General features: G+C 37.8%; 1 protein-coding gene across 2 annotated transcripts in view; it reads right to left on the bottom strand.

Moving 5' to 3' along the window:
* Positions 1-14,827, bottom strand: part of LRP12 (LDL receptor related protein 12) — an 88,618-nt gene that overhangs the window by 21,807 nt on the left and 51,984 nt on the right. For both annotated transcript variants that reach the window (XM_043483160.1, XM_043483161.1), the window contains one exon: positions 893-1,028. In XM_043483160.1, the coding sequence (XP_043339095.1) occupies positions 893-1,028 (136 nt within the window). The remainder of the gene's footprint in view (positions 1-892; positions 1,029-14,827) is intronic.

The following is a 14,827-nucleotide window of genomic DNA, read 5'->3' as shown; positions in this document are numbered from 1 at the left end:
TAACATTCCATGATTCTTATCCATAAACATGTAAATAATGAAAGAACACCAAAGATGCCTTTGCAATATCTGTGATAGAAATGGCATTCTTAATTGTGTTACAGTTCTGTTTAGGTACACTTTTTTCTCCCCTTCAGGTAAATTTTTTCCCCTAATAACCCCGATATAATTTCCTTAAAGAAGCAATAACTGGTTTTACTGGGTATTTCCTTCTTAGTATCTTATTCCCACAGTATTTCTCTACAATTTTAAATGTCTTTAGAATACACTTAATTTTCCTTATTTATATCTTATTTATTCTTAGGATTTTAAATTTACGGTTATTTTCCCTAGGATTATCTTTCATCTTGTATTTTTAACAAATGATCTATTGTCTCATTGTTACAAAAATGAGCTTTTTCTAAACACAGTATTTATCCATCATCAGCTTATTTCAAGTTTTATACACACATAACATATACACAGGCATAGTCTACAAATATGTTTTAATTCATTAAGGTAGAGGACTCTACTTTCAAGACCAAGATTATGGGCTAGATCTCCAAGAGGATTAGTAAGTCTGTTTATTTGTCTCATTGCCAAAGATTACACTCTTGATTCTAATAAACTATTCAGCAAATGTGTAGCTTTTGTTAAAAGATGGCCTAGAAGAATACAGATGGCTCAGTATAAATTCATTACCACCATTAGAAAATATTCAAAACACATGCCCTAATAGAATAGGAAGAATGGGCAGTTATTCCTCCCCGCGAGATGATAGTGATAAATAGAATTTATTATATTTTCTAAAAATCATCTTTTTATACTACTGCATGTTGAGCGATGATACTTGGAAAGTGAATTTATATCTTGTAATAAAATATACAGTAATACACGGAGGTATCAGAATTACCTTATAGTAATGATTTCCCCTGGGTTTGCCCTTATGAACCAGCTACAGTTGATTCTGGCAGGATATTCGGAAGGCCAGCCTGGGCTTGTGATTATCCCACTCGGTGCTCGAATCTGTTCTGGAGTTTCTCCACAGGCTGGAAGATAGTCAAAGCAATCTTGGAAAATTATTGTATTTTAAACAAAGCATTAAGTAAATCAGTATTTATTAAAAGAGACACTTCCGACATCAAATCATATACAATAAAATATGGTATGGCCAACCTTAAAAACTTTCATTATTCTAATTAGATTGTTTTCTGTCCTTTTAGTCAAATTGTCTTATCCTAATTAAGTATAAAGTTTTGAGGAGGCGTGGAAGTTTTCAATTTGAATCTCTGAATAACAATTTAAGAGTCAAGACTGCTAGCTTTAGCCATGGAGATCAACTGGTACATCCATCCATCTATCTTTTTTCTAAGACTCACCTTTTAAATTTATTTATTATAACTACCTAAAAATCAACTTTACTGAACTACTTTTTGGATACTTTAAATTAAAAAAATCATATAGTCTTCTGAACAAAATAATTAAAGGAAAGCACATATAAACACAAGAGTAAGATGCTGAGTTGTTAAGAAGTGGGTAGATGACTGGATAAAAGCAGCAAAACATTTCTTCAAAGTAGTTCTTTGATTCATTCCAGGAACACTTCCAAACTTTATTACAAAGTCATAAATGATTCCTAAATTATTTTAAAAATAAAGGCTTGAAACAGTGATTAAAGTTATCATTATGCAGTTAGATATCTAAATATCTTAGAAACAGAGAATAAATTCAAACTACTAGCAGCACTTTGCCTGTATTATACTGTTACCCTGCTTATTTAACTTACATGCAGAGTACATCATACAAAATGCCGGGCTGGATGAAGCACAAGCTGGAATCAAGACTGCTGGCAGAAATATCAATAACCACAGATACGCAGATGACACCACACTTAATGGCAAAAAGCGAAGAGGGACTAAAAAGCCTCTTGATGAAAGTGAAAGAGGATAGTGAAAAAGTTGGCTTAAAAATCAACATTCAGAAAACTAAGATCATGGCATCCGGTCCCATCATTTCATGGCAAATAGATGGGGAAACAATGGAAACAGTGACAGACTTTATTTTTGGGGGCTCCAAAATCACTGCAGGTGGTGGTGACTGCAGCCGTGAAATTGAAAGATGCTTACTCCTTGGAAGAAAAGTTTTGACCAACCTAGACAGCATATTAAAAAGCAGAGACATTACTTTCCCAACAAAGGTTCGTCTAGTCAAAGCTATGGTTTTTCCAGTAGTCATGTATGGATTGTGAGAGTTTGGACTATAAAGAAAGCTGAGTGCCTAAGAATTGATGCTTGTGAACTCTGGTGTTAGACAAGGCTCTTGAGAGTCCCTTGGACTGCAAGGAGATCCAACCAGTCCATCCTAAAGGAAATCAGTCCAGAATATTCATGGGAAGGACTGATGCTGAAGCTGAAACTCCAGTATACTTTGGCCACCTGATGCGAATAACTGACTCCTTGGAAAAGACCCTGATGCTGAGAAAGGTTGAAGACAGGAGAAGGGGACGACAGAGGATGAGATGGTTGTATGGCATCACCAATGTGATGGACATGAGTTTGAGCAAGCTCCAGAAGTTGGTGATGGACAAGGAAGCCTGGCGTGGTGCAGTCCAAGGGATCACAAAGAACTGGACAAGATTGAGCGACTGAACTGAATTGAACTGATTCTCCCTTCATTACCTTGAACTCTCACAGTTCACATTTTAACAATCCAGAATTCAGCTAATAATCTCAGAATTTAGTCTCCCTCAAGAGTCACAGGCTAAAAAAATATTCAATGAATGTTTAAACCTTCAATAAAATTTAAAATCTTGGAATCTCTTATTTGATACAACTCTGACAGACTGGACTGTCTAATTTTTAAAGTAAGAGCAGATAAAAAGGAGTAAATTATAAGTGGGGAAAGTAGCTGCCAAAATGACCATTTTTTGTGTGTGTGTCTATGTAATAGAGGTTATGGTCTGTTCAATTTAGGTTGAGTATGCTTGCTAGGGAGTAATTTTACAAAGTTTTTATCCATAATGGTCAACATATGGCAAACTATATTGCTCAAAAAGTCAATCCTTATTTCTATAGAATTAGCCATTCCCCGCAGAAAACATGCATCAAGGTTTTAAACCTCTGCAGGTTCAAGCCTAAAATGCATCTAGTTTGAAATTAGGGTATACTGCCAAAGGGATCTTGTTTTTAATCACTTTTCGAACACAGAGATTCATGGCATGAAATACAGGTATATAAAACACTGAGTCTAGCATACATCTTATTGCCCACACACAAAGGGTTTCCAATTGTTTTTGCTTTCCCCTTACCAAAAAAATACTTAATTTGGTATTTTACAAAAAGACTATATTTATCCAAATGTGATTCTATTTGGGGCTGATTAACACTGAAGTCTTAATAAAGCAAGGCAAACCATTCAATATCACAGTAATCAAAGTCTATGCCCCAACCAGTAATGCTGAAGAAGCTGAAGTTGAACGGTTCTGTGAAGACCTACAAGACCTTCTAGAACTAATACCCAAAAAAGATGTCCTTTTCATTACAGGGGACTGGAATGCAAAAGCAGGAAGTCAAGAGACACCTGGAAAAACAGGCAAATTTGGCCTTGGAGTACAAAATGAAGCATGGCAAAAGCTTTGCCAAGAGAGTTTTGCCAAGAGAATGCACTGGTCATAGCAAACAACTTCCAACAACACAAGACTCTACACATGGACATCACCAGATGGTCAATACCGAAATCAGATTGATTATGTTCTTTGCAGCCAAAGATGGAGAAGCTCTATACAGTTAGCAAAAACAAAACTGGGAGCTGATTGTGGCTCAGATCATGAGCCAAATGATTTTATTGCCAAATTCAGATTAAATTGAAGAAAGTAGGGAAAACCACTAGACCATTCAGGTATGACCTAAACCAAATCCCTTATGATTATACAGTGGAAGTGAGAAATAGATTTAAGGGATTAGATTTGATAGAGTACCTGAAGAATTATGGATGGAGGTTCATGACATTGTACAGGAGGCAATGATCAAGATCATCCGCAAGAAAAAGAAACGCAAAAGGGCAAAATGGTTGTCTGAGGAGGCCTTACAAATAGCTGTGAAAAGAAGAGAAGTGAAAGGCAAAGGCAAAAAGGAAAGGTATACCTATTTGAATGCAGAGTTCCAAAGAATAGCAAGGAAAGATAAGGAAGCCTTCCTCAGTGATCAATGCAAAGAAATAGAGGAAAACAACAGAATGGAAAAGACTACTGAACTCTTCAAGAAAATTAGAGATACCAAGGAAACATATTATGCAAAGGTGGGCACAATAAACAACAGAAATGGTATGGACCTAACAGAAGCAGAAGATATTAAGAAGAGGTGGTAAGAATATACAGAACCATACAAAAAAGATCTTCATGACCCAGATGATCATGATGGTGTGATTACTCACCTAGAGCCAGACATCCTGGAATGTGAAATCAAGTGGGCCTTAGGAAGCATCACTCCGAACAAAGCTAGTGGAGGTGATGGAATTCCAGTTGAGCTCTTTCAAATCCTCAAAGATGATGCTGTGAAAGTGCTGTACTCAATATGCCAGCAAATTTGGAAAACTCAGCAGTGGCCACAGGACTGGAAAAGGTCAGTTTTCATTCCAATCCCAAAGAAAGGCAATGCCAAAGAATGTTCAAACTACTGCACAGTTGCACTCATCTCACACACTAGCAAAGTAATGCTCAAAATTCTCCAAGCCAGGCTTCAACAGTATGTGAACCGTGAACTTCCAGATGTTCAAGCTGGATTTAGAAAAGGGAGAGGAACCAGAGATCAATTTGCCAACATCTGTTGGATCATCGAAAAAGCAAGAGAGTTCCAGAAAAACATCTACTTCTGCTTTATTGACTATTCCAAAGTCTTTCACTGTGTGGATCACAACAAACTGTGGAAAATTCTGAAAGAGATGGGAATACCAGACCACCTGCCCTGCCTCCTGAGAAATCTGTATGTAGGTCAGGAAGCAACAGTTGGAACTGGACATGGAACAACAGACTGGTTCCAAATTGGGAAAGGAGTACGTCAAGGCTGTATATTGTCACCCTGCTTATTTAACTTATATGCAGAGTATATCATGAGAAACGCTGGGGTGGAAGAAGCACAAGCTGGCATCAAGACTGCTGGGAGAAATATCAATAACTTCAGACACGCAGATGACACCACCCTAATGACAGAAAGCAAAGAACTAAAAAGCCTTTTGATGACAGTGAAAGGGGAGAGTGAAAAAGTTGGCTTAAAACTCAACATTCAGAAAACTAAGATCATGGCATCTGGTCCCATCACTTCATGGCAAACAGATGGGGAAACAATGGAAACAGTGACAAACTTTATTTTTTTGGCCCCAAAATCACTGCAGATGGCAAGTGCAGCCATGGATTTAAAAGATGCTTACTCCTTGGAAGGAAAATTATGACCAACCTAGACAGCAGATTAAAAAGCAGAGACATTACTTTCCCAACAAAGGTTCGTCTAGTCAAAGTTATGGTTTTTCCAGTAGTCATGTATGGATGTGAGAGTTGGACTATAAGGAAATCTGAGCCCCCAAGAGTTCATGCTTTTGGACTGTGGTGTTGGAGAAGATTCTTGAGAGTCCCTTGGACTGCAAGGAGATCCAACTAGCCCATCCTAAAGGAAATCAGTCCAGAATATTCATGGAAAGGACTGATGCTGAAGCTGAAACTCCAATACTTTGGCCGCCTGATGCGAAGAACTGACTCCTTGGAAAAGACCCTGATGCTGGGAAAGATTGAAGGCAGGAGGAGAAGGGGATGACAGAGAATGAGAGATGGTTGGATGGCATCACCGACTCAACGGATGTTGAGTTTGCGCAAGTTCCAGGAGTTGGTGATGGACAGCAAAGCCTGGCGTGGTGCAGTCCATGGGGTCACAAAGAGTTAGACACGACTGAGCAACTGAACTGAACTGAATGAATACTGAAGTGCCAGAATTTTGTTTACAACCTTGTTCTAATGAGTTATCATCTCAGCAATCAATGAAAAGATGCCCTAAGTCATTTATAAGCCCTTTTTCCTTTCTTCACTCTCTTGCCAAAGCATTTTGTAGCAGCATATCGAACAAATTCTTAACTTCATGAAGATACATACAAATAAATTGGAAAAAACTATTATTATCATATCTCCCCCAGGATATTGTAAACTGTTCATTTTCATTAAAAGATTCATTTATGTTAGAGAGAATAGTACAATTTTACGTTAAACTGTGTTTAACTTACAATTATAACATTGTAATGGCATGTAAGTACTCAAATACTTATCAGCTGATCTAACAGTTTTGGGACACATCCAAAAACCAGGTGGGAATAACCTATGCTAAAGTTAAGTAACTCCCAACCTTTAAATAAACTCAGGTGGAGAGACTAGTTGTAGAGCAAAACAGGAAAGAATTTTATTACATTTTTGTTTTATTAGATTTTGCTTAAAAAGTTTTCCCTCAAATACCCAAGAAACCCATAGGTGGTGCTCTTATACCAAAAACTAAGGAAATTATGATCTGGCATGGATGCTCAAAAATACTGTTGTGAATATTTTATTTTCATACAACTGACAAAGGACAGACACACCATTCATAAATAAGAGCAGTTATTTTAATATTCACTATTTAACATTCTAATTCACTTAATACTTCTATAACATTATTTATTGATTCTACCTGATCAAAAATTAAATTTTCTCTCTTAATTGGCTATGAATATATATTTTGATTAAATTTTCCAACATGACTGAGTCTGGCATTTTGTTTTAGATTCAGCCAGTGGCTTTTTACCAACATCTTTATACATATAATATACACTGGACATGCAGATTAATATACTCTAGCACAACCACTATTTATCCCTTTTTATATATGAGAAAGAACACATTCACATGCTCAAAGAATACGACAAACATTAGAAATCAAAAGAAAATTCCCCTCCTTTTTGAGCTTAGAGTTTGCCTATATATACTGGTAGGTTTGGAATCAGAAGACTTAGGTGCTATCTGTTCTATCTGCCACTACGGGCTTGCCATAGTATAAACTACTAAACCTTTTAAAGACTTGGTTTCCTCATGTGTTAAAAGAAGCAGTTGCTGTTTAAATAATCTCTAAGGCCTATTTCAGCCCTAAATCATGCCCCTCTTTCATCATCATAATATACTTCTACTATATTTCTGATACTTATCAGGATGCATTGGTAAATTTTTTTGTTTCATCACTTTGCATTGTCTCTTTGACCCACTGAGATCACATTTTCATATTCTTACCTTAACCCCATCAAAACTGTGTTAGCAAGCAAAGGCCACCACCAAATCAAATGTCCCCTCACCTTTCCATGGTACTTGATCTCTTTAGGCCACCTGACAGTGATCTTTTTCCTCTTAGTCCCATACTACCTTGACTTTGCTGACATCACTCTTTTAGTTCTCCTAATTCAGACTCTCTGGGACTGTTCTCAGACTGGATTCTTCTTCCTCAGCCAGCTCCTGACATACTGATGTCATGGTTCATTCCCAAGTTTTATGTTCTTCTCTCTCTCTATGGGAGATCTCATTTATGCCTACATCTCCCCTTATGATCTATAGTTGACGAGTCAAAAAATCTCTAACCTAGAGACTGCATAATCAAAGGTCCACTGGACATTACAAATTCAATATGATCAGAACTGTGTGTTTCTCAAATCCTTCTCTTTATTTTAAATTCTGAATTGTTATTATCGTAGACCTCGTATTTGGAAAAAACAATAGTCATTTCACCTAATTCAAGTAAAAAGTAAACTTACTTTAAGAATACCACAGGCAATCTCAGTGATTTCTTAAGTGTAGGAAATAAAATTCACAGCAACTAAAACTAGAAATCACAAAGTCACAACCTGAGGCTGCCTTCATCACCTCTTAAAAGGCCTGCTTTGTCTCCTATATGTCTGTCCCAATCTTCCAAATGGCTTTCAGAGTCTTCTACTTTTCCATTATTTCAGTATCGTATAATGACTTATCATTCCCAACTTATCATAACACGTCAGTTTAAGTATCTACCATCAACTGTAATCTCACTGTTTTCTTATTTTGCTATATTTATACTATTGTTCATGTTATATTTTACCCTTTTACATAAAAGATTTGAGGTGACTTACTATCGCAATCAATTTGATAATACTTTAGCATCTACTTCCTCACTTGTAAATGGGGATTAAAACACTACCTACCACATAACAGTTCTGCAAGAATTAAATACAACTACCTTCGACTGTGTGGATCACAATAAACTGTGGAAAATTCTGAAAGAGATGGGAATACCAGACCACCTGCCCTGCCTCTTGAGAAACCTGTATGCAGGTCAGGAAGCAACAGTTAGAACTGGACATGGACCAACAGACTGGTTCCAAATAGGAAAAGGAATATGTCAAGGCTGTATATTGTCACCCTGCTTATGTAACTTATATGCAGAGTACATCATGAGAAATGCTGGGCTGGAAGAAGCACAAGCTGGAATCAAGATTGCCGGGAGAAATATTAATAACCTCAGATATGCAGATGACACCACCCTTATGGCAGTGAAGAGGAACTGAAAAGCCTCTTGATGAAAGTGAAAGAGGAGAGTGAAAAAGTTGGCTTAAAGCTTAACATTCAGAAAACTATGATCATGGCATCTGGTCCCATCACCTCATGGGAAATAGATGGGGAGACAGTAGAAACAGTGGCTGACTTTATTTTTTTGGGCTCCAAAATCACTGCAGATGGTGACTGCAGCCATGAAATTAAAAGACACTTACTCCTTGGAAGGAAAGTTATGACCAACCTAGAGAGCATATTAAAAAGCAGAGACATTAATTGCCAACAAAGGTCCGTCTGGTCAAGGCTATGGTTTTCAGTGGTCATGTATGGATGTGAGAGATGGACTGTGAAGAAAGCTGAGTGTCAAAAAATTGATGCTTTTGAACTGTGGTGTTGGAGAAGACTCGAGAGTCCCTTGGACTGCAAGGAGATCCCACCAGTCCATCCTAAAGGAGATCAGTCCTGGGTGTTCATTGGAAGGACTGATATCGAAGCTGAAACTCCAATACTTTGGCCACCTCATGCGAAGAGCTGACTCATTTGAAAAGACCCTGATGCTGGGAGGGATTGGGGGCAGGAGGAGAAGGGGACGACAGAGGATGAGATGGCTGGATGGCATCACTGACTCGATGGACACAAGTTTGAGTAAACTCCGGGAGTTGGTGATGGACAGGGAAGTCTGGCGTGCTGCGATTCATGGGGTCGCAAAGAGTCGGACATGACTGAGCAACTGAACTGAACTGAACTGATTTTGGTAAGGAGATTAGCCCACTGTTTGGATTACAGCAATCTGTTGATAAATAACATCACATGATAGACCAAAGGAGACTGGTTGGCAATAATGCCTGGAGTGCCATACTGAGATGATTATTAAGGCAGTGGCCAGGCTAAATGTGAAAGAGGGCAGTGATTGTTCATTTAATATATGCTGGGCACTATCATGTTCTGGAAAGAATGTAAAATTATGCCATAATTAACTAGTTATCTGACATGAGTTGGGATATACACTCACAAAATGTTGCTTTAGGGAATGAATTTTTGTTTGTTTTAAACAAAATTTGTACATGGTTCTGATAGTTTAAATGTCTTTCTAGATTTTTGACTATATTCCAATCTAGAATGTACCAAACCTAATCTTTTACTTCCATTTTTTTCTACCCATGTCATCACAATTGTTTACACAGTTATTTTAGCTATTCTCTGATTATTTCTTCAATAGAGTTAATTTATATATAACTGGCAAACAGAGGCATCTCATCAGTATAATGCAAAGCTGTGAAAGATCTTATTCCCAGTATGTGAATGATGTGAAGTAACCAGGAGCAGGAGAAAACCCCTAAGAAGTAACTTCTTTTATTGCAAGAAGTGCTTACTTTTACTGGTTTAAATAACTGCTAAACTTTCCTCTGTATTAAGCCATCTTAGGAGGCTGCAAGTATAGATAGAGATGTGAACACCTTTCCCCACTATCAAAATAAAACAGAACACCTTAACTGATTAAGGGTACCTGGAAACAGTGTCAGACTTTATTTTTTGGGGCTCCAAAATCACTGCAGATGGTGATTGTAGCCATGAAATTAAAAGACACTTACTCCTTGGAAGGAAAGTTATGACCAACCTAGACAGCATATTAAAAAGCAGAGACATTACTTTGCCAACAAAGGTCCATCTAGTCAAGGCTATGGTTTTTCCAGTGGTCATGTATGGATGTAAGAGTTGGACTATAAAGAAAGCTGAGCATCAAAAAATTGATACTTTTGAACTGCGGTGTTGGAGAAGACTCTTGAGTCCCTTAGACTGCAAGGAGATCCCACCAGTCCATCCTAAAGGAGATCAGTCCTGGGTGTTCATTGGAAGGACTGATGCTGAAGCTGAAACTCCAGTACTTTGGCCACCTCATAAGAAGAGTTGAATCACTGGAGAAGACCCTGATGCTGGGAAGGGTTGGGGGCAAGAGGAGAAGGGGATGATAGAAGATGAGATGGCTGGATGGCATCACCAACTCGATGGACACGAGTTTGAGTACATTCTGGGAGTTGGTGATGGACAGGGAGGCCTGGCGTGCTGCGATTCATGGGGTCGCAAAGTTGGACATGACTGAGCAACTGAACTGAACTGATCTCTGAATTATGTTTTTAGTTTTGATTAAACTGGTCTCCATTAGAAGAAGCATGTATCTTCAAGGAGGAAGTCTGAACTTCAGAGTATGTGGCTGCAAAGTATGGACTGAGTCTAGGTGTAACTGTCAGGAGATATTTGTCCTGGCATTTGGATCAACATTTTATTTGTTAGGGCTGTACTTACAAAGTTACATAGTTGTAAGCAATCTGTACCAAAACTACCTTTCTCATAAGCCCTGTTAGTTTAATGTTCAGTTTTGCAGAATATGAGATTTTCCAGGAACACACACATGGCATTATGGCAAGAATGACTATATTTTAGCCTTTGTTCATTTCGCTTTCTTAATATATCTCTTAATAATCAGTATCAATTTTTTGTTATCCAAACACAAATACCTACAAAAAGTATCTATTTAATTTACTTTAGTATCTTTAGATATAAACAAATATTCAAGTATTTTGGGTGCTGACAATATATATCTCTATAGAAGCTCCCAAATTAAGAGTTCCAAATGTTCATTCAAAAAAGTTAGCAACTTTCAACCTCGAGAGTGTCTTCTTCACAGAATGCAGTGATTAGAGTGTTAGTCGCTCAGTTGTGTCCAACTCTTTGTGACCCCATGGACTGTAGCCTGCCAGGGTCCCCTGTTCATGGGATTTTCCAGGCAAGAATACTGAGTGAGTTGCCATTTCCTTCTCCAGGGATCAAACCCAGGTCTCCTGCATCACAGGCAGACTCTACCGTCTGAGCTGCCAGGAAAACCTCTGGTTATCTGATTAGCTCCCCTAAAGCCTATTCCATTTGGACATTTGGAATGAAAAAAGAAAATAGCATTATTATAATGCTAGTGGTTAAAATGCACTAAAGGCTAAACTAAATAATACACTTTTTAATTGATCATATATGTTCTCAATTAAGAAAAGGAGAATTAACTGGAAAGTAACTAGGTAGAGATTCTTTGATGGCATTCTTAATAAAATTTTGATAATTTCCAGGTTTAAAATACAAAGATCTCACCGTAGAGTTGAGAAAACAGGGCAAAACTAATGAGAAACACTCAAGACTTCTTCATGCTTATTCTGATACTAGTTCAATAATCCCACAGAAAAAGCAGGTAACTATGATTTCAAGATCAGATTTGTACACCATACCTATTATCTTTAAAGTAACCATTTAAAGAATAGAAACTGTGCAAACAACCTCTATTTTAGAGGCCACATGGGAGAGAAGAGGATGATTTCAAAATATTTCATGGTTTTTAAGACCTGAAAAAAAGAGACACGGAAGGAAACTTACAGTTCTACTTGTAAGGGAAAAAGTACAATTTCCTGTTCCACAGATGAAGAATGGGGTTTCTTTCCAAAGCTGACAAGGGTTTTTGGCACTTTGTGACTAAAGGTGATATGAAATCTTTGTGCCTTTGGTTTTAACAAATCACAAAACTGAAATGCAAGTAAAAATCAGCTGTGCTTACTGGCCACCTTAAGTATATGAGATACATACGAAAAGCACAAAAGAACATGAAGAAAATTAATGTTCTCATGGACACTGAAGCTTTGTAAAAATGAATTATGCTTATTAACTGAATCCAAGAAACATATAAATAGTTATGAGAGCATATAAGACATGTTTCTGTTCAGTTGCTCAGTCTCTTTGAGACCCCATGAACTGTAGCCTGCCAGGCTCCTCTGTCCATGGGATTTCCCAGGCAAGAACACTGGAGTGCATTGCCATTTCCTTCTCCAGGGGATCTTCTCAACCCAGGGATAGAACCCACTTTTCCTGCATTGGCAGGCAGATTCTTTACCACTGAGCCATCTGGGAAGACCTTGCATACAAGACAATTTAGTCCCAAATGACATAGTGTGTATTTATAAACAATGCATCATAAGGCATAGGGTATTATTAAACAGAAACAAAGGCCCACTTTTGGGCCTTATGTAAGTCAAGTTTGATTGTTAACAAAGGGTTTCTTTGACTGAACAGAAGTGAGAAGAATCAGAGTAAAGAGCACATTCTAAATTAGAAGAATTTAGTGACTCAATTCTATAGATACTAGCTAAGGCATGGTATGCTACCGCTAAAAGAGTTGATATGATACAAATACTGTGTAAACATACCTTGCTGTATATAACCCGTGGGAAGACAAACTGGTGCAACAAAGAGATCAGCTAAAAATCAGGTACAGAAACTCTTCCACTTGTAAAATTTTACTTGATCAAGTTTCAGTATGAAACAAAAGCATGCTCACTCTGTTTCAAAGTATTTATAGTCAACAGTGGTCACTATCATTTGGCCATCTCATTTTTTCAGTGTATAGAGTGCTCCATAAATATTAACTCCATTATGGCTGTTGAATACAAAAGCAATTCCACATGTTGAAAATACAAATAAAAAGGGTTTGATTCCAACGGAAATAAATGAACTTAAATACCATCTCCAAAGTAAAAAAATTCACAAGCAAATGGTGACTGTAGAATGGTCGTGTGATAAACCTATGAATGATCCTGAGGATAATAAGTGAATCATGAAAAACATGGAAAACATTATACCTATGCAAGCAATAAAAGGCACAAAGACATGGAAAATTAAAGCGTAAAGTTAGATGATTAGGCTGGAAACCAAATGCCAACTGGCCCACTATTAATTTAAAAGAAGGGCACCAGTGTGAAAAGTTACAGCTAAGTATGGTGAAAAGTGCTAAAGATGAGACTTTTGTCACTAATCAGCAGCTTATGGTTCATAAATTCAAGATCTGTGAATATACTCAAAGTGAGGAGTGTGTGGTCAGGTCTGTAGGTCCCCTGGCTAATGATAACGTTACTGCCCATCAGGTACTTCTTTTTCTCACATCTTTTCACATTTAATTATTACTATTATTAGCCCTATTTAACCAATGACCACAAAATGGAGGTACAGAGAACTTAAGTAATTTTCTTAAAGTCACAAAAAAGTAAATGTCACAGACTGGAGTCCAGGCAGTAGGCTTTAGAGCAGCATTCTTTTCTTTTTTAATATTTATTTATTTTGCTGTGCCAGGTATCAGTAGCAGCATGTGGGATTTTTGGTTGCCACGTCACACTACTGCCCACTAGGGAGCTCCCTATGACACCTGGAAATATTATCAGGGGATGGGGGGAAGAGGCCTAAATAGAATTTCAATAAAGATAAAAGTGGTCTCATTTGGTAAAAAATATGTCTTGGCCCTATATTTACCTGGAGAGAACAGGTACAGAATCTATGATAGCACAGATAAAGAGGGTACACTTAAAGTTTCTAAAGACCGATTCCTTCTGGCTACAAATCTATACAGGAACTGCAGGTTGGACAAAACTGCTTCCTAGTCTCTTTGGAATTAAACAGCTTTGTAAACAGGATTCTAGAAGTTCTTTTAATAATAGTATGTACATATATACATTAACTCCTGGTAAGCTGATTAGGATATGGGGCAGAATAGAAGCAATAAGGGTAGGCAGTGAATGCTGAGGGAGGTATTTCAAACGAAAGAGAAGTAGAGAAGAGGAAACCAGAGAGGGCTGGATGACTAACGGAAAGTGGTTGTGTTCTTACAGATTCTTCATATTGGACAAATAGGCAGAGTTTAGAAAGCAAGCATGTCGAGCTTGAAGATCATGGATTGCTGAGAACACAGGGCAAGTACCACGTTGAGTGTCAGAATCTGAAGATGAATGACATGTAAGTATAAGATGGCTCTTTGGCAGGATGCCCCAGGGAGGACACAGCTCAGCTTTGCAACTCAACAGGGAACACAGAAGCCCTGGTCAGGAAGAAACTCAGTTCGAAAGTTCACTTCTGCAACTTGACTGGGTTTGTTGCTCACACTGAGCATCTTGATTTTTTTGACCTTTGTCGTCCAGATCCTTTAATACCTGATCTCTGTCATAATGAAACCAAGGGTCAACATTCTGAAGATGGACTGAGCTGGAAGGAGACAGGTTGGATATAAGTAATACCCCTTAGAATTACTTCATATTTCATTCTAATTTTTTCAGGAGGTCAGCAAACTGACCTTTTCCCTTTAGGGAAATAATTACCAGCACTCTAACAGCAATGTTTACTAGTCTAATCTCTAAGCAGGTCAGGAAGCAACAGTTAGAACTGGACATGGAACAACAGACTGGTTCC

Source organism: Cervus canadensis, chromosome 12, assembly GCF_019320065.1.
Source record: "Cervus canadensis isolate Bull #8, Minnesota chromosome 12, ASM1932006v1, whole genome shotgun sequence".
Taxonomy (NCBI): domain Eukaryota; kingdom Metazoa; phylum Chordata; class Mammalia; order Artiodactyla; family Cervidae; genus Cervus; species Cervus canadensis.
The sequence above is the reverse complement of the archived record's forward strand: the minus strand, read 5'-3'. Positions and strand labels throughout refer to the sequence as shown.